Source organism: Papio anubis, chromosome 2 (genome assembly GCF_008728515.1).
Source record: "Papio anubis isolate 15944 chromosome 2, Panubis1.0, whole genome shotgun sequence".
NCBI lineage: Eukaryota > Metazoa > Chordata > Mammalia > Primates > Cercopithecidae > Papio > Papio anubis.
The window spans coordinates 21,216,088-21,237,515 of NC_044977.1; the positions used below are offsets into that span (position 1 = coordinate 21,216,088).

Sequence of the window (21,428 nt, forward strand, 5' to 3'; positions counted from 1 at the left end):
TGCATCAGATTGTTTGAGTCATTTACCCAAAATCAAAGTAGCCAGATAGAAGCAAAAAGAAAAGGTCTCTTGACTCCCAGTCCAGTGCTATTCTTAGTAAACCTTCCCAGAGAGTAGAGAACTTTCCATTAAAAGAGACTCATTGTTTTAATGAATCCAGTGAATCAATATTTTTATAGGTAAACAAATTCTAATATTCAAGAAACTAAATCTATTTATCAATATAAACAACAAAAATACACCAAAATTATTTGAATGGCAAAAGAAGAATGCATAAATATCTTGGGTAGGCATTAAACAAATTCATGTATATTTAGGACAGACTCAAAATCTGTGCCTAGCACTTTCTACCTTGTCCTAGCTGTGCACACAGGATTTCAATGCACTTCCAATGCCATCTGCTTACTGCAGTTACCATTATCTCCTGGAGCACAAGTTTGAGAGGGCCAGAGTCAGAGAAGGCTTAATGTTTGTCTCTATGTCTGAGATATTTCATAATTTAACCTTTTTTCAAAGAAACAAAACTGCAAAAAAAAATAGAACCATTATTGAATTCTTGCTTTCTAATAAACCACAACCATCAAATTAATTTTCCTTTTGCTGACATTGCTAGAATGTCCCGGAGACTGTTAACTAATTTGATAGTTCCATTTTTCTGTCACTTAATGATTGGAATTGTAAACAAGTCTCACTAAGTTGTGTGAACGTCGGAGAATTTCACTCTGTAAAGATTTCATAGGGTAATTGTGACAATTAAATGTAAAAAATCTTGTTAAAATGTAAAGCTCTATATGTCTATAAATGCCAAAGTGTACGGGATGATGGTAGGGTTCAGGATATGTCGTTTCATAAGAGGTCAGGGAGTATCACCACCATGCCTCTACTGGTCCATCTTTGCCGCAAGAGTACTGCCAGTGTGCACCAAAAGGATAACCCCACACTAGGCCATATCCCTGACAGAAACACACACAGGGATCAGTGCGTTCTGCCCCTGCTCTCACTGAATGTGCTACAGACACAGAAAGATGTGGACTTCCTGCTCTTCTAGGAATCCTATTCCTGATCATTTGATGCTTTCCTAAAGCCTGAAAAACAGACATTTTTCTATAAAGTGAAATGACCAAGATTTAGCACAAGTTGTCAATAAGACAAACACTAAAATTTCAATTTCTCTCCTGTCTACAGCTCTGTCTCTCTCCTATACTGCCTCTTTGCGTGGACTCACAGCCAGGCCACATGGTACATATTCAATATGCTGACAACTGATGGTTTAAGAAACATTATCATGGAGAAGTCTGTCTAATATAAAGTAGCTACTTTCTCAATCTTTATTCATTTGAAGTTAGCTCCTTTGAATTTCAGCAGATAAGATTTTGAAATTGGTACAAAGATCTATACAAAAGTTCATAATATCATTTTTAATTTTAAATTTTTATAAATTTTGATAGATTTAGGGGGTACAAGTGCCATTGTAGTGATGAAGTCTGGGCTTTTAGTATGTAAATTATAGCAACCATTTAAATACTTTTTTTCATTCTTCATGTTTGTCTTTCTCATTCACACACACATATGCACAACAAAGAAAACCAATTTTTTAAATCTCTGAATGATGTAAAATATTCTAATAATTTAAATACATATGCATTATAGCATAGGGGTTGAACACTGGCTTTGTGACCTTGGACAAGTCCCTTAAACTCTCTATGCCTTAATTTCCTTCTCTTTAAGAGACAGATAATATCAACACCTACCTCACTATATTGTTTAGAGGATTAAGTAAATTAATACAAGTAATAAAGTACTAGAACAATGTCTGGCCTATAACTTCTACATTAGTATTAGCTAATATTTTTAATTTTATTTAAAATGACTCTAATTAGGTGATTATTGAGTATGGTTATTCTAAACCATTTAAAAGGGCAAACATCATTGTCCATTCTTGTGAGTAAGAAGCTTTTCACAATATTCTAAGTAACTGCTGATATGTTAGTATTTTTAGTTATTAGGCCCAGATTTAGAGTGAAATGGCATGTTTCAATATCCAATCCAGAAAACTAAATGATGGCCTGCCTCTTACAGTGGTCTACCATGAAGTCTACCAGCCTAACTCTACGACAAGATAAGGAAGAAAAAGTGTCATCTCTCTATTCTTTGGCATCTTTATGATATTTTAACATGCAAGTGCATATCAGTACTTTGAATGCTTGGAAATTGTACTGCCTCAACATTTGTAGATATATATACTCACACTGTATGTGCATTGCATTACCAGTCTAGCTTCTGATGGCATGTGCTGCATTATAGGCTAGTTCTTATGATGAAAGACTTTCTCTTCACATGGGCAGAATCATTTTATCTTTCTTTTTAAAAATTCCTCTTGGGAGTTGGGATGGTGAAAGAGAGAAAGAAGGTGTTTGTTTCCAGCTGATGCACAGAAAGATGGGACAGTTTGAATCAGCAGGCAGGAGAACCCAAGGAAATGAATGAGATAATCAATTTGGGGCAGCTCCAGAGAAAACCCATTCTGCTTTAACCAATTAACAGACTTTCATTCATTCCCCCCTCCTTCTCTAATCACCTCCTAGTAGTTGTGAATGAGGTGCACTGTGATCAGGTATTTAGTAGTTGATACATTATGCAAGAAATACATCTCTTAGCAGGAAAACAGCACAGATATACATTTTTCTCTTTGAATGATGAAATCCAGTAAGGTCTGAAGTTAGGTTTTCAGGAATATTGTGTTACTGTCAGGGTATAGTAACACAGAATCTGTTGAAACAAAATGTACTTAGCATGTATCCATGACTAATTAACATGGAAACATAGCCTTTGCAAAATTTACAGTGTGGCCATCTTGGCCACACCCAAAGCTAAATCAATCAAAAAAGTCTCATGCTCATGGATTGGAAGAATCAATGTCATTAAAATGGCCATACTGCCCAAAGCAATTTACAGATTCAATACTATTCCTATCAAACTAGCAATGTCATTCTTCACAGAATTAGAAAAAAACTACTTTAAAATTCATGTGGAATCAAAAAAGAGCCTGAATAGCCTAAGTAATCCTAAGCAAAAAGAACAAAGCCAGAGGCATCACACTATCCAACTTCCAACTAAACTATAAGGCTACAGTAACCAAAACAGCAGGGTACTGGCACAAAAACAGACACATAGACCAATGGAACAGAATAGAAAACTCAGAAATAAAGCTGCACATCTACAACCATCTGATCTTCAACAAGGCTGACAAAAATGAACAATGGAGAAAGGACTCCCCATTCAATAAATCCTGCTGGGCTAACTGGCTAGCCATATGTAGAAGAAAAAAACTAGAACCCTACCTTTTATCATATACCAAAATTAACTAAAAATTGATTAAATAATTAAATGTAAGGCCTCAAACTAAAAAAACTCTAGAAGAAAACTTAGAAAATATCCTTTTCAACATTGGTCTTGGCAAAGAATTTATGACCAAGCCCCCAAAAGCAATTGCAACAAAAACAAAAATTGACAAGTGGGACTTCATTAAACTAAAGCGCTTTTGCACAGCAAAAGAAACTATCAACATACTAAACAGATAACCTACAGAATGGGAGAAAATATTCACAAACTAGGCATCTGACGAAAGTCTAATATCCAGAATCTATAGGGAATTTAAACAATTCAAAAAGCAAAAAACAAATAACCCCATTAAAAAGTAGGCAAAGGACATGAACAGACACTTCTCAAAAGAAGACATATATGAGGTCAATATATGAAAAAATACTCAGCATCAGTAATACTCAGGGAAATGCAAATCAAAACTACAATGAAATGCCATCTCACACGAGTCAGAATGGCTACTAAAAAATCAGAAAATAACAGATGTTGATGAAGTTGCAGAGAAAAAGAAATGATTATATACTATTAGTAGGAATGTAAATTAGTTCAGCCACTGTGAAAAGCAGTTTGGAGATTTCTCAAAGAACTTAAAACACAGCTACCATTCAAACCAGCAATCCCATATCATTATATCAAAAAGATACATGCACTCGCATGTTCATCACTAGCTATTCATAACAGCAAAAACATGGAATCAATCGAGGTGGCCATCAATGGTGGATTGGATAAAGGAAATATGGTACATATATGCCATGGAATACTATGCAACCAGGAAAAAGAATGAACTCATGTCCTTTGCAGCAACTTGGATGGAATTGGAGGCCATAATCCTAAGTGAATTAATGTAGGAACAGAAAGCCAAATACTGCATGTTCTCACTTATAAGGGAGAGGTAAACACTGAGCATATACGGATATAAACATGGGAATAATAGACACTGTGGACTACTAGAGGGCAGGTGGGTGTGGGTTGAAAAACTACATATTGGGTACTCTGCTTACTACCTGGGTCCAATATACCCATGTAACAATCCTACACATGTATCCTTTATATCTAAAATAAAAGCTAAATTTTTAAAAAATTATCCTTGGAATTGACTTCTCTTCCCTCTCTCTATGTATGGGTGTGTGTGCACATATGTACACTATGAACACAAGCATGTTTTGATATTGGTCTGATTGGTTAAACAAAGTCAACCAAAGTAATACAAACTGTACATATTAAGATTACACTACATACACATTTGGTGCTAGTTAATGTAGAACTTACAACAAATCCTAAAACAGTGCATTTCCTCAAGATTGTTACCTATTAGGGTTACAAAAATGAGTAAGATCCATTTTTATTCATTCATTAGGATCCGGCAGAAACCTGCTAAAGGCTACATGGTAGATTTTTCAAGAAGAGTCAGGCTTTAGGTATTTTGTGCAGTTACTGATTTGTATGCATTACTGATTTTATTCATATTTTGGATTCCTGTAAGAGTATTACTAACTTAGGTTTTTGGTTGTTGTTGTTGTAATAATTAAGTGAGGTAACATATTTTACACAGTAAAAGGCAGTATTAATAGAGGTTAAAAATCAGATGCTTAAGAATCAAATAAGCTGGATTACCTTGAGTTATTTAAACTCTAATACTGTTTCTTCGTCTATCAAATAAAGATAGTAAAAGTACATAATTCAGAGGCTTAAACTCAGAGGATTAAATAAATTAATATATGTTAAGTATCTAGTATACTGTAAGCAATCAATAAATGTTAAAATGCTATTACATGTTTGATAATGTTAGTCAGGCAACAAATATGGAAACACAATGGCTCAAGACTACTCTGAAAAACTGTGGCTAAACCATAGAGTTTGAGAAGGAAACTGAGACAGATGAGACTGGGCACAGGCCTAACTGTGAAGAGCCTTGCGGGTCATGTTAATTTTGATCTTAAAAGCAATGAGGAGGCCGGGCGCGGTGGCTCAAGCCTGTAATCCCAGCACTTTGGGAGGCCGAGGCGGGTGGATCACGAGGTCAGGAGATCGAGACCATCCTGGCTAACATGGTGAAACCCCGTCTCTACTAAAAATACAAAAAACTAGCCGGGCGTGGTGGCGGGCGCCTGTAGTCCCAGCTACTCGGAGGCTGAGGCGGGAGAATGGCGTGAGCCCGGGAGGCGGAGCTTGCAGTGAGCCGAGATCGCGCCACTGCACTCCAGCCTGGGCGACAGAGCGAGACTCCGTCTCAAAAAAAAAAAAAAAAAAAAAAAAAGCAATGAGGAACTATTAAATTGTCTTACAGAGCAGAGGCACGTGATCAAATTTATTCTTTTGAAGATTTCTGGCCGGGGTGGAGAGGAGGGCTCAGAGGGAAGTAGAGAGAACTCTTGGCAAGCCTCTGTACCAGGAAATAAGTGTTGATTATACGAATTAGTGTAGGGACTGTGGGGTCAGAGACAAATGGATGGAATCAAGAGATAATTAGAAAATAGGAGAAGAGAAGGGAGAAAGCAAGAGAAAAGAATATGGGCAACTAGATGGATGATAATGCCATTCATTCACTGATAAGAGGAACCTAGAAAGAAACAGATTTATGAGGAAATGATTGATATAGCTTCGGGCACAATGAACTTAAAGAGATCTTAGAGAAGTTAATTGAGCCAATAGACTGTGAAAGTTGGATGAAGCGACCTCTAAGGTTCCTTCTAGTTCTATCATTACAACCGTAGATTTACTGATCCACTGTCTGTTGCAGTGGCAATCACAAGGAATCTCTGAGCTCTGCCTCTCTGTGGTGAAGAAACCACACACAGACAGGCATAGTGGCTCATGCCTGCAGTCAATCCCAACACTTTGGGAGGCTGAGGCGGGCCAATTGCTTGAGCTCAGGAGATCAAAACCAGCCTGGGCAACATAGCAAAACCCTGTCTCTACAAAAAATACAAAAAAATTGGCTGGGCATGATGGTTTGTGCCTGTAGTCCCAACTACTTGGGCAGCAGAAGTGGAGGATCACTTAAGCCCGGGAGCTCGAGGCTGCAGTGAGCTGTGATCGTGCCACTGCACTCCAGCCTGGGTGACAGATCAAGATCCTGTCTCCAAATAAATAAATATAAAAATTAAAACAGAATAAACCACACCCAAGAGACCACATGACCCCATATTTAAGTAAATATTCAATCATCCCACACCCTGGTATAGACTCAGTGCCATTGGCTGTATGAATAATACCACACAGAGTCCCACTTCTTTCCTATTTACTTGTGTTTGATTTGAAACCTGGATACACCCCACTACCACCCACATATATATTCCATTTATGGTTTTGCCCTGACTCTAATGCCCAGGTTGGATCTCTGGACACTGACTCACCTACTTGGTTTTTCAATCTGTCCTTCCCTCTAATTTGAGGCAAAATTCTGGACTGTGACCCGGATTGCATGCTCTAGTGGTGCTTTCCTATATAACCACCCACATGCTATTACAATTTAGATACTCTGATGATGAATAGAATTGGAAAGCTTTAGCCCCTATAGGCTCAAAATCCCTTACCTTCTGTGATCTTTTTTGTACTGATACTTCCCAGAAGCCAGAAATTACCTTAGCCCCAAGCCCATGGTGAACAGAGTCAAGAATCAAAATACTGATAGATTCATCAAGGTTATGCTATTCCTAAGTTTCAAGAACATAATCATCAATAGTCAATAAATTGATCCATAGCACCACCCATCATTTAATAAACTATCCTCCATTGTGGTGTACCACTTCAGAACAATTTCATCATTAGCCTTTAAACCTCGACAATAATAGGTCATTCCATATAAGCCATAAATCTGTTTTCTTATCTAAGAGAGGAGCAAGTTTGCCTCATAATAAGGTCAGACAGCAAATGCGCACAGTGGCTGTGGTGGCGGTCTGGAAATAAAGGTGGCTTGGGAATGAGGAAAAATATTTGGGACTTATCCACAGGCCTGGTCATTGCAAACTGGCAAGAAAATAGAAAGGCACCATTAAATTTGGGGTGAATCTTGAATTAGGTTATGACACATCTGTGTTGCCAAACATGAATTTTGGGAAAAAGAGACACTCACCTGCTTACAGTTTCCTTTGCATAAGTCAGTTTCTAAGGAAAACAAAGACATAAAAATGACTGAGTTAACAACAGTTATTAAGGAGTAAATAAAACTTATTTCATAGAGACCACTACTGCCCTAACACGGTAGAATCCATGTTACTATTCTCTATGGTTAGACAAGTGATTAAAACAAGTACTAATGATACCAAGTTTGTTTTGCGACTATTGCAAACCCTGACATTCAGTCTGCTTACATGCACAAAAAGTTCCTATGCTCTTTCTTAATGGGCACAAATAACGGACTTGATCTGCCAATCATTTTACAAAGGTATCAAAGTTATAGATTTGCAGAGTTTTACATAAACCTGCCATGGACTTAGAATCAAAGAATTTTTTATCTGATGTATTTATAGTAATTATCATCCTAGAACAATGTAAACATGTGGATAAAATAATTGATAAATTTGTTTCTACAGAATTCAGACAAAAAAGACATATCATACCAATAATTGGATTATTCTCCAGGGGCATTCTAAAGCAAATTGCCTGCAAGTTTCCCCTAAATTAGGATTGTTATTTTGAGATCAATATGATAGAAGGAATAGTGACTTGGAATCAGGAGACCTAGTTTCAAGTTCCAGTTTCCCCTCCTTAGCTATATAGGAAAATCCCAAAATCTCTCTGGTGCCAGGCCTCAATTTCCTCATGGGTAAAACAGAGAGACTATTACTCTAAGTACGTCTCATTGCATTTAGAAATGACTCACTGCTCTTCTTGCTCTACAGATTCTCCCAGAATAATCTCAGCCACTCTCATGGTTTCAATTATAGGCATACCTCTGATATATTACAGGTTTGGTTCCAGATCACATAAAAGCTCAATGAAGCAAATATCCCAGTAAAGCAAGTCACATATTTTTTTGTTTCCTAGTGCATATAAAAGTTATGTTTACATTATACTGTAGTCTATTAAAAGTGCAATAACATCACATCTAAAAGAGGTATATACCTTAATTTTAAAATACTTCATTGCTAAAAAATGCTAACAATACTCTGAGCCTTCAGCAAGTCATCATCTTTCTGCTTCTGGAGGGTCTTGCCTCCCAGTTGATGGCTGCTGACTAATCAGAATGATGGCTGCTGATGATTGAGGGAATGGTGGCAGCTTCATAAAAATAAGACAACAATGAATTTGGCCCCATTAATTGAATTTTTCTTTCACAAAAGATTTCCCTGTAATATATAATGCTATTGATAACATTTTATCTAAAACTTCTCTTAAAATTGGAGTCAATCCTCTCAAATCCTGTCACTTCTTTATCAACTGAGTTTATGTAATATTCTAAATCCTTTACTGTCATTTCGATAGTGTTCCCAGCATCTTTACCAGGAGTAGATTCCATTTGACGAAACAACTTTCTTTGTTCATTCATAAGAAGAAATTTCTTATTCATTCAAGTATTATTATGAGATTGTAGTAATTTAGTCTCATCTTCAGGCTGTACTTCTAAGTCTAGTTCTCTCGCTATTTCCACCACATCTGTGGTTACTTCCTCTAATGAAGTCTTGAGCCCCTCCAAGTCATCCATGAGAGTTGGAATCAACGTCTTCCAAACCCTTATTCATGTTGGTATTTTGACCTCACCTATTGAGTCATGAATGTTGTGAGTGCCATCTAGATGGTAAATCCTTTCCAGAAGATTTTCAGTTCACTTTGCCTAGATCTATCAAAGAAATCACTATCTATGGCAGCTGCGTGAAAAGTATTTCTAAAATCACAACACTTAAAAGTTGAAATTACTCCTTACTCCATGGGCTGCAGAATAAATATTGTATTGGCAGGCACAAAAACAACATTAATCTCCTTGTACATCCCCATCAGAGCTCTTGGGTGACTACATGCATTGCCCATGAGCAGTAATACTTGAAAAAACAAAATTCTGAGCAGTAGGTGTCAAAGATGGGCTTAAAAGATTCAGTAAACCATACTGTAAACAGACGTGGTGCCATCAGACTTTTTTGTTCCATTTATAGAGCATAAGTGGAGTAGATTTAGCATATTTCTTAAGGGCCCTAGGATTTTTGGCACGGTAAATAAGCATTGCCTTCCAACTTAAGTCACTAACTGCATTATCCTATAACAAGAAATTCAGCCTGTCCTTTATTGAAGCCAGGTATTGACTTCTCTCTCACTATCGAAGTTCTAGGTGGCATCTTTGTCCAGTAGAAAGCTGCTTCATCTACATTAAAAATCTTTCATTCCATGTAGCCACCTTCATAAATTATCTTAGCTAGATCTTCTAGACAACTTGCTACAGCTTCTGCATCAGTACTTGCTTATGTTATGAAGATAGCTTCTTTTCTTAACTACATAAACCAACCTCTGCTATCTTCCAACTATTCTTCTGAAGCTTCCTTGCCTCTCTCAGCCTTCACAGAATTGAAAAGAGTGAGGCCTTGCTCTGGATCTGGCTTTGGTTAAGGGAACGTTATGGTTGCTCTGATCTTCCACTCTGACCACTAACACCTTCTCCATATCAGCAAGAAGGCTGTTTTGCTTACTTATCACTCATTTGCTCACTGGAATAGCACTATTAATTTATTTTTATTTATTTATTTATTTACTTTTACTTTAAGTTCCAGGATACAAGTGTAGAATGTGTAGGTTTGTTATATAGGTATACATGTGCCATGGTGGTTTGCTGCACCTATCAGCCCATCATCTAGTTTTTAAGCCCCACATGCATTAGCTATTTGTCCTGATGCTCTCCCTCCCCTTGGCCCCCACCCCCCAACTAGCCCTGGTTTATGTTGTTCCCCTTCCTTTGTCCATGTGTTCTCACTATTCAACTCCCACTTATTAATGAGAACATGTGGTGTTTTGTTTTCCGTTCCTGGGTTAGTTTGCTGAGAATGATGGCTTCCAGCTTCATCCATGTCCCTGCAAAGGATATGATCTCATTCCTTTTTATGGCTGCATAGTATTCCATGGTACATATGTACCACATTTTCTTCATTCAGTCTATCATTGATGGGCATTTGGGTAGGTTCCATGTCTTTGTTATTGTAAATAGTGCTGCAATAAACATACATGTGCATATGTCTTTATAGTAGAATGATTTATATTCCTTTGGGTGTATACCCAAAAATGGGATTGCTGGGTCAAATGGTATTTCTGGTTCTAGATCCTTAAGGAATCACATTGTGTTCCACAATAGTTGAACTAATTTTCATTCCCACCAGCAGTGTAAAAGCATTCCTATTTCTCAACAGCCTCGCCAGAATCTATTGTTTCTTGACTTCTTAATAATCGCCATTCTGACCGGTGTGAGATGGTATGTCATTTTGGTTCTGATTTGCTTTTCTCAAATGACCAGTGATGATGAGCTTTTTTATATATGTTTGTTGGCTGTATAAATGTCTTCTTTTCAGAAATGCTGTTACATCCTATACCCACTTTTTGATGGGGGTTTTTTCTTGTAAACTTAAGTTCCTTGTAGATTCTAGATATTAGACCTTTGTCAGATGGGTAGATTGCAAAATTTTCTCACATTCTGTAGGTTGCCTCTTCACTCTGATGAGAGTTTCTTTTGCTGTGCAGGAGTTTTTTAGTTTAATTAGATCCCATTTGTCAATTTTGACTTTTGTTGTTACTGCTTTTGGCATTTTCGTCAGGAAATCTTTGCCCATGCCTACGTCCTGAATGGTATTGCCTAGGTTTTCTTCTAGGGTTTTTATGGTTTTGGGTTTTACATTTAAGTTTTTAATCTATCTTGAGTTAATTTTTGTATAAGGTGTAAGGAAGTGGTCCAGTTTCAGTTTTCTGCATGTGGCTAACCAGTTTTCCCAGCACCATTTATTAAACAGGGAATTCTTTCCCCAGCTTGTTTTTGTCAGGTTTGTCAAAGATGAGATGGTTGTAGATATGTGGTGTTATTTTTGAGGTCTCTGTTCTGTTCCATTGGTCTATATGTCTGTTTCGGCACCAGTACCATGCTGTTTTGGTTACTGTAGCCTTGCAGTCTAGTTTGAAGTCAGGTAGCATGATGCCTCCAGCTTTGCTGTTTTTGCTTAGGATTGTCTTAGCTATACAGGCCCTTTTTAGTAGTTTTTTCTAATTCTGTGAAGAATGTCAATGGTAGTTTGATGGGAATAGCATTGAGTCTATAAATTACTTTGGGCAATATGGCCATTTTCACAATATTGTATCTTCCTATTCATAAAGATGGAATGTTTTTTCATTTGTTTGTGTCCTCTCTTATTTCCTCGAGCAGTGAGTGGTTTGTAGTTCTCCCTGAAGAGGTTCTTTGCATACCTTGTTAGCTGTATTCCTAGATATTTTATTCTTTTTGTAGCAATTGTCAATGGGAGTTCACTCATGATTTGGCTCTCTGCTTGTCTGTAATTGGTGTATAGGAATGCGTGTGTATTTTGCACATTGATTTTGTATCCTGAGACTTTGCTGAAGTTGCTTATCAGCTTAAGGAGTTTTGGGGCTGAGACATTGGGGTTTTCTAGATATAGAACTATGTTGTCTGCAATCAGAGTCAATTTGACTTCCTCTCTTCCTGCTTGAATACATTTCTTTCTCTTGCCTGATTGCCTTGGCCAGAAATTCCAATATTATGTTGAATAGGAGTAGTGAGAGAGGGCATGCTTGTCTTGTGCTGGTTTTCAAAGGGAATGCTTCCAGCTTTTGCCCATTCGGTATGATATTGGGTGTGGGTTTTTGTCATAAATAGCTCTTATTATTTTGAGATATGTTCCATCAATACCTAGTTTGTTGAGAGTTTTTAACATGAAAGGCTGTTGAATTTTGCCAAAGGCCTTTTCTGCATCTATTGAGATGACTGTGGTTCTCTTTATGTGATGGATTACGTTTATTGATTTGCATATGTTGGACGAGCCTTGCATCCCAGGGATGAAGCCAACTTGATTGTGCTATATAAGCTTTTTGATGTACTGCTGGATTGGGTTTGCCAGTATTTTATTGAGGATTTTTGCATCAATGTTCATCAGGCATATTGGCCTGAAGTTTTCTTTTTTTGTTGTGCGCCTGCCAGGTTTTGGTATCAGGATGATGCTGGCCTCATAAAATGGGTTAGGGAGAAGTCCTTCCTTTTCAATTGTTTGCAATAGTTTCAGAAGGAATAGTACCAGCTCCTCTTCGTATCTCTGGTAGAATTCAGCTGTGAATCCATCTGGTCCCAGGTTTTTTTGTTTGTTTGTTTGTTTTGTTTTTGATTGGTAGACTATTAATTACTGCATCAATTTCAGAACTTGTTATTGGTCTATTCAGCGATTCTGAATCTATTCAGGACTTCTTCCTGATTTAGTCTGGGGAGGGTTTATGTGCCCAGGAATTCATCCATGTCTTCGAGATTTTCTAGTTTATTTGCATAGAGGTGTTTATAGTATTCTCTGATGGCAGTTTTTAATTCTGTGGGATCAATGGTAATATCCCCTTTATCATTATTTATTGTGTCTATTTGAGTCTTCTCTCTTTTCTTCTTTATTAGGATAGCTAGCAGTCAATCTATTTTGTTAATTTTTTCAGAAAACCAGCTCCTGGATTCATTGATTTTTTGTTTGTTTGTTTGTTTGTTTTTTTGGAGGATTTGTCATGTCTCTGTCTCCTTCAATTCTGCTCTGATCTTAGTTGTTTCTTGTCTTCTGCTAGCTTTTGATTAGTTTCCACTTGCCTCTCTGGCTGTTTAATTGTGATGTTAGCATGTCGATTTTAGATCTTTCCTGCTTTCTCTTGTGGGCATTTAGTGCTATAAATTTCCCTTTTAACACTGCTTCTGGTACATTGTGTCTTTGTTCTCATTGGTTTCAAATAACTTCTTGATTTCTGCCTTAATTTCATTATTTACCCAGGAATCATTCAGGAGCAGGTTGTTTAATTTCCATGTAATTGTGTGGTTTTGAGTGAGTTTCCTAATCCTGAGTTCTAACAGGATTGCACTGTGGTCTGTGAGACTGTTTGTTATGATTTCAGTTCTTTTACATTTGTTGAGGAGTGTTTTACTTACAGTTATGTGGTCAATTTTAGAGTAAGTGCCATGTGGCGCTTAGAAGAATGTGTATTCTGTTGATTTGGGGTGGAGAGTTCTGTAGATGACTGTTAGGTCCACTTGATCCCAAGCTGAATTCAAGTCCTGAATATCCTCGTTAATTTTCTGTCTTGTTGATCTGTCTAATATGACAGCAGAGTGTTAAAGTCTCCCATTATTACTGTGTGGGAATCTAAGTCTCTTTGTGGGCATCTAAGAACTTGTTTTATGAATCTGGGTGCTCCTGTATTGGGTGCATATATATTCAGGATAGTTAGCTCTTCTTTTTGAATTGGTCCTTTTACTGTTATGTAATGCCCTTCTTTGTCTTTTTTTACCTTTGTTGGCAATTCTGTTTTGTCAGAGACTAGGATTGCAACCCCTGCTTTTTTTTTCTTTTCTTTCCATTTGCTTGGTAAATTTTCCATCACTTTATTTTGAGCCTATGTGTGTCTTTGCATGTCAGGTGGGTCTCCTATATACAGGACACCAGTGAGTCTTGACTCTTTATCCAATTTGCCAGTCTGTGTCTTTTAATTAGGGCATTTATTCCATTTACATTTAAGGTTAATACTGTTATGTGTGAATTTGATTATGTCATCATGATGCTAGTTGGTTATTTTTGCACACTAGTTGATGCAGTTTCTTCACAGTGTCTTCAGTCTTTGTATTTTGGTGTGTTTCTGCAGTGACTGGTGCCAGTTTTTCCTTTCCATATTCAGTGCTTCCTTCAGGAGCTCTTGCAAGGCAGGCCTGATGGTGATGAAATCTCTCAGCATTTGCTTGTCTGGAAAGGATTTTATTTCTCCTTCACTTATGAAGCTTAGTTTGACTGAACATGAAATTCTGGGTTGAAAATTCTTTTATTTAAGAATGTTGAATATTGGCTCCCACTCTCTTCTGGCTTGTAGGGTTTCTGCCAAGAGGTCCACTGTTAGTCTGACGTGCTTGCCCTCTGTTGGCAACCCTGCCTTTCTCTCTGGCTGCCTCTAACATTTTTTTCTTCATTTCAACCTTAGAGAATCTGATGATTATGTGTCTTGGGGTTGATCTTCTCATGCAGTATCATAGAGTGTTCTCTGTATTTCCTGAATTTGCATGTTGACCTGTCTTTTGCTAGGTTGGGGAAGTTCTCCTGGATAATATCCTGAAGTATGTTTTGCAATTTGGTCCTTTCTCCCTGTCTTTTTCAGGTACTCCACTCATCATAGGTTCAGTCTTTTTACATAGTCCCATATTTCTCAGAGGTTCTGTTTGTTCCTTTTCATTCTTTTTTTCTAATCTTGTCTGCATGCCTTATTTCAGCAAAACGGTCTTCAAACTCTAATATCCTTTCTTCCGCTTGGTCGATTTGGCTATGATACTTGCGTATTTTTCATGAAGTTCTCATGCTATGTTTTTGAGCTCCATCAGGTCATTTACATACCTCTCTCAACTTGTTATTCGAGTTAGCAGCTCCTGTAACATTCTATCAAGGTTCTTAGCTTGTTTGTATTGGGTTAGAACATGCTCCTTTAGCTCTGCAGTGTTTGTGATTACCCACCTTCTGAAGCCTACTTCTGTCAATTCAACCGTCTTATCCTCCATCCAGTTCTGCATCCTTGCTGGAGAGGCACTGCAATCATTTGGAGGAGAAGAAGCACTCTGGCCTTTTGGGTTTTCAACCTTTTTTTGTTGATTCTTTCTCATCTTCATAAGTTTGTCTAGTATTAATCCTTGAGGCTGCTGACCCTTGGATTTGGTTTTTGTAGGGAATTTTTTGTTGTTGATGCTGTTGTTGTTTGTTTGTTTGTTTGTTTTTCTTGCAATGGTCAGCTCCCTCTTCTGCAGGGCTGCTGCCGTTTGCAAGGGGTTCACTTCAGCCCCTCTTCATCTGATTCATTCCCATGCCTGGAGATGTCACTCGAGGAGACTGGAGAACAGCAAAGATGGGTGCCTGCTCCTTCCTCTGTGATATCTGACCTCAAGGGGCACCAACCTAATGCCAGTAGAAATGCCCCTGTATAGGGTGTCTGACAACCCCTATACAGGAGACACTGTGAAGAAACTGCGTTAGAGGGTCTCACCCAGTTGGGTAGCATAGGGAACAGGATCCAGTTAACAAAGCACTTTGACTGTCCCTTGGTGGAGGGAGTGTGCTTCACTGTGGGGAAACTCACTCATCTGGGCTACCCAGATTCCTCAGAACTACCAGGAGGGAAGGCTAAAGTCTGACAGTCCACGGAGACTGTGGCCACCCCTCCCCCTAGAGGCTCAGGCCCAGAGAGATTAGAGTCTGTCCCTAAGCCCCTGGATGGAGTTGTTGGAGTTCCTGCAAGGAAGCCCCGCCCAGTGAGGAGGGACGTGTCAAGGTCCGGCCTGAAGAGGCGCTCTATCTGCAGTCTGCCACAGCCAGTGTGTTGGGCTGTGGGGGATACTTCTTGGCACAAAGCAGTCCAGCCTCCCTGGCTCCAGCAGAGGAAAGACATGGCCTGGAGCTATAGAGATGGCTGCCCCCCTTCCCCCGCCTGGGACCTTAGTGTGTTAGGCAGCTATGGGTCCCATTGTTGGCCATAGCCCCTCCTGCAAGGAGCTCAAAGGGCTTAGACAGCAGGCAGCCACAGCTGTGGTGCTGGTTGCCCCTCCTGCTGGGAGCTCTGCAGGCTTAAGCAGATTCTAGCTTAGTGGCTGTTGAAAATCTGCTGGGATCTGTGGTTGGGACCCTAGGCCCCGGTGGTGTGGGCTCACAAGTGAGATCTTCTGATCCATGAGTTGCACAGTTCCATGGAAAAAGCACGTTTTCCCAGGCGGGGTAGCAGGCTCATTCACTGCCTCCCTTGGCTGGGGCCCGCGGCACCACACTGCTCTTCCTGCCTCTCTGTGTGTCATGCCAGCTGCCTAGTCAGTTCTGATGACAGAACCTGGATACCTCGGCTGCCAGTGCAGGACTCACATGCTGTTATGGTTCTTTTAGATGGGAGCCACAGATTGCTGCTGCTTCTAGTTGGCCATCTTGGCCCCGACCCCCACTTTTAATTTCTTTCAAGAACTTTTCCTTTGCATTCACAACTTAGCTAACTGTTTGATGCAAGAGACCTAGCTTAAGGCCTATCTCAGCTTTTGACATACTTTCCTCACTATGCTTAATCATTTCTAGCTTTTGATTTAAAGTGAGAGACATGCTATTCTTTTCACTTGAACACTTAGAAGCCATTGTCGGGTTATTAACTGGCCTCATCTCAATATTGCTGTATCTCGGGGAACAGGGAGGCCTGAGGAGACGGAAAGAGACCTCAGGGGTAGTCAGTCAGTGGGTAGAGTAGCTGAAACACAAACAACATTTATCGATTAAACTTGTTGTCTTACATGGATATTGTTCATGGCACTCCAGAACCATTACAATAGTAATTGTAATTGTAATAATCAAAGATCACTGATCACAGATTACATAAGAGATAAAGAAAATAATTTTTTAAAGTTTCAAATAATTTGAGAATTACCAAAATGTGAGACAGAGACACAAACTGAGCACAGGCTGTTGGAAAAATGTCACCAACAGACTTGCTTGACACAGAGTTGTCATAAACCTTTGATCTGTAAAAAACTGCAGTATCTGTGAAGCACAATAAAGGGCAGCACAATAAAACGAGGTATGCCTGCGCTAAGTCCAGAATGGTGATTCCTATAGCAACACTGACATCCCAAACCCCTATCCTTGGCTTCATACCTAAATATCAAGCAATTCATATTTCACACAGGTGGTTCAAATGAACACATCAAAAGTGAACTCATTCTCCCTGCCACATCTACAAAGCTGCTTCTTTGCCTCAGTTATTGGTTTAGTTACCCAAGCTAGAAACTGGAAGGCTTCCTGGGCCATTCCTTCAGCCTGTCTCAACCCATCAGAGTCCTGCTAATTTTGTTCCTGTTTACATCTCTCAAGTTCCCTTTGTCTATCTCATGGTCTGGTTGGTATCCTTATCCTCCTTGGCCTGGAGTACTGAAGCAACACCCTACCTTGTCTCTCTGCTCCAGTTTTATCTCCCATAATCCATCCTATGCTATGTAGAAACCATAACGACCTGTTTAAAATTCAAAACTGCCAAATCAGTTCCTGCAACTTACCTACCTACAACCCTTCAATGGTTTCCTAAGATCTACAGAGTTAAATCCAAGCTAGTTCAGTTATCCATTTTTTCAGTCTGATCTCCTGTCATTCCCAGTCTACTTTTTGGTATATTGGTCCAGGTCATTCCCTACAAACACTTGGCTCGTGCTGTCCTTTCTGCTAGAATGTTTATCCCCAACTCTTCCTCATTTAACTAACTTGTACTTATCATTTACAACTCTATCCAGGCAACACATCATTCCCTTCATCTGCTTTTTCTATTGAATAATTATTGGAAGAATATTTTCTATGCCTTCAAATCTAAATTTACTAAAAGTTCCACTTGTAAGAGATACATTCCAAAGTAACATCAGAAGATTGTGTTCTTCTGGTAATACTAACCCATCATATATATTTGCTACACTAATGGCTGATCCTATATTGTGGACATCATTAAGATAGGCAACACAATTAGAAATATAAGTATGTATATGTGTGTGTATGTCTATATAGTTTCCCTTAAATAGCTATCCCATGTTAGCCACTGCAATTTGTAAAATTGGTAATGATTGAGAAAGGAGGCCCAATGGTGTGAAGGAAAGAAAACCAATTTTGGAAAAGAGAACTGGATTTGGATTTAAGCTCCATCATATCTGGTTTAATGTTATAGAATAAAGAATTTAATAATTCTATGTCCTTATCTGTAAAATGGGGATATTACTACCTCCTTGTAAGGTTGCCGTTATAACATCTAATAACTTATTAATGAGTTTGATACATGACGTGGTACATGGTAGATACTGAAAAAATAGTAGCTTTTAACATAGTTATTAATGCTGAGCAGTTAAAAATGTGACAAGCAAAAAAACACATGCAATACCTTTGATTAAAATGTGAGGTGCCATGATTAAAAGTTGCGTTCATTTTAAAACACACAAAACCCTGCACAGCTTCAAAACACTTGTACCCCTGCAAAATTTGTCTTTAGTCCACCCATGTTTATCAAACCATCCTTCTCTCCCCAACATCCCCCGTTTAATAAGATCATTCCTCTCTTGGACTAAATGTTAAGAGTATAATATAATTCTTATACTATAAATAAAATTTTAAAATAGAATAGGATAATATGTTTTATTACCTTTACGATATACTAATCTGATTTGATTATACACAAAATAGCTCAGTGTTATTGAGTCAGTAATTATTTCCTCAGTCTCTGTAAAGTATATAATACTTAGAACCAGTACTTAAAATAATCTTCATAAAGTTTACAAATTGTACCAAGTAAAAAAATACAATATAGTTATTGCTTGTATACTCATTTAAACAAATATCTATTGCAGCTTTACTACCTTACAGGAAAGCAAAAATGAACAATGACATAATCCTTGCCTTGTGCCTTACAGTCTAGCAGAGGAATTAGTCACATATACAGCTAATCATCATAAAATATAAAAAGTACAGTATTAAAAATGAATAAAGAATTGTGGGAGCTCAAAGAATTATGGTAGCTAAATCTTCTAGGCTGAGGGTTGGTTCCTTGCAAGGGAAGTTACATATGAGGACATAGAGGAATCAAATAGATGGACAGGGAGATATATGGAATAACAAACAGCATGAACAATTTGCCACATATGTCTGGACAGTTTCACTGTCTTGTCATGAATACATATGTGCTACATGAAAAGGGAAAAGTGGCAGGTAATTCATCTTTCTGCATGTTTACTTATCCTTTGCTAAGAGTAAAACACTGTTTAAAACAAGGAAAACAAGTAAGCACACTCATTATTAGAATCATACCTATGCCTCACTAACATTTATTCAAATGAACTATGTCCTCTGTCTTAATTAGAGTTATTGCTATTCACTCTGAGTTGATAACATGTAAAACTTTGGCGAAAACATTTGACTGTCACAGATTTACATTCTTAACCTAAATCTTTGCTGAATATTATTTCCAAATATTTACATCTATAAACAAGGCTGAGTCTCTTGTCTGAGTTAATAATGTCTTCTTTTTCTTTTTGTAGACAGAATAACAAGAAAATATTAATAATGTATATTATAGAGACCAGAGCTAGGAATAAAAGACTAGGCCACACGCTAGAGCTGCTTACTCGGATAGCCCAGTTCAACAAAAGAGTAATACAGGCATTTGCCACTTGCTTTTGCTTCCTTTAGGCTTTAGCTGTGTATATCCTCCTACAATAGCCCAGGAATTCATTCCTCTGTTGTGACACTTACCTTCATGATTAAGCTTCTATGTTCCACAGATTCACTAAAATTGGTGCCCATTTCAAATATACTTGTGACTCCATCCTCACACAAATTCATCCAGTAATGATATTCCTCATGCCCAGGAAGTCGATCCCAAAAAGTCCTGAAGGCTTCCCAGACAGCTTCCTGACACACTAGAAAATAGAGAGGTGTATTTTACAAAAAGCTAACATGCTCTGGGGTTCTTACAATGATCATAGACGGATTCATACAGATTCCTTGAGACACTCAAGTGTCCTTTCTGGAGGGACCTAGGAATGATTCTCAGTCAAAGGCCTTCTGTATGTATGTCCAGTTTAAACGTTTCATTTCTGAAGAGAATTTATATTTCCCATTCCTTTCTCTTACAAAGGGAATTGATTCATCTCTTCATGAGCTGGAGTGTCTCCCCCATCTCTTAAAAAAATCCATATTTATACTTTACAAAAGTGAAGCTGATCTTGAGTATACTGTATTTAATCCAATTGTTTTCCTAATGGACACAGTGATTTTCAGTTTCCTTAATGTTCGCAGATGTTCTCCTAAACTCTTAACTTCAAAAACCAGCTTCTTTGCTTTTCAGGATCACTGGGGAAGGAGACACTGACATTTATAAATGGCCTGGAGCTTTTTGGCTAAATGCAGTGACATAACCGCATTGCATCTACTTGCTCAAAATGTCATCACGTTTCTGATTTAAAAAAAAAAAAAACAGGAGTATTCAAACTTTTCCTCAAAGCTTACAGGAAGCAGAAAGTACTACATAAAATCGAGTAGAAGATATCCACCTGAAATTATCACTCTCAAACTACTATATTTCATATCTGAGAACAGAAAATAATCGTCTTTGTTATACATAAAAACTTATGTCCACACAAAAACCTGCACACAAGTATTTATAAAGTCGCTTTATTCATAATTGCCAAAACTTGGGGGTGATGAAGATGTCTTTCAATAGGTGAAAGGATGAACAAACTGTGATATATCTAAAATATTACTCAATGATAAACAAAAGTGAACTTTCAAGCTGTAAAAGACATGGAGAAAACTTTAATGCACATTGCTAAGTAGAGGAAGCCAATCTGAAATGACTGCATACTGGTGATTCCAATACCATTCTGGAAAAGGCAAAACTATGGAGACGGTAAAAACATCAGTGGTTTCCAGGGGCTGGGGGAGACAGGGATGAATAGCAGATTTCTAGGGCAGTGAAAGTACTCCATATGATACTATAATGGAGGATACACGTCATTATACATTTGTCAAAACCCATAGAACGTACAACACAAAGAGTGAACCCTAATGTTAACTATAAACTTCAGTTAATAATAATGTGTCAATGTTGGCACAGAAATTGTAACACATGTACCATAATAATATAAAATGTTAATAATAGGGAAAAGTGGTGGGGGAGTTGAGGGAATATACGGTAACTCTCTAAACACGCTGCTCAATTTTTCTGTAAACCTAAAACTGCTCTAAGAAATATAGCCTATTAATTTAAGAACTATATATATACACACAAACATACATACATACACATGAACTTTAAAATGATATTCAGGAGAAATATATTGCTGTATTAAAATA

At 38.0% G+C, this 21,428-nt stretch overlaps 1 protein-coding gene across 1 annotated transcript in view; it reads right to left on the minus strand.

Annotated features, from left to right (window-relative positions):
* IMPG2 (interphotoreceptor matrix proteoglycan 2) overlaps positions 1 to 21,428 on the minus strand; it is a 107,799-nt gene that overhangs the window by 67,399 nt on the left and 18,972 nt on the right. The window contains exons 3-4 of the mRNA XM_021933979.2: positions 19,827 to 19,993; positions 7,457 to 7,488 (exon numbers count right to left, since the gene is read on the minus strand). Of these exons, the coding sequence (XP_021789671.2) occupies positions 7,457 to 7,488; positions 19,827 to 19,993 (199 nt within the window). The remainder of the gene's footprint in view (positions 1 to 7,456; positions 7,489 to 19,826; positions 19,994 to 21,428) is intronic.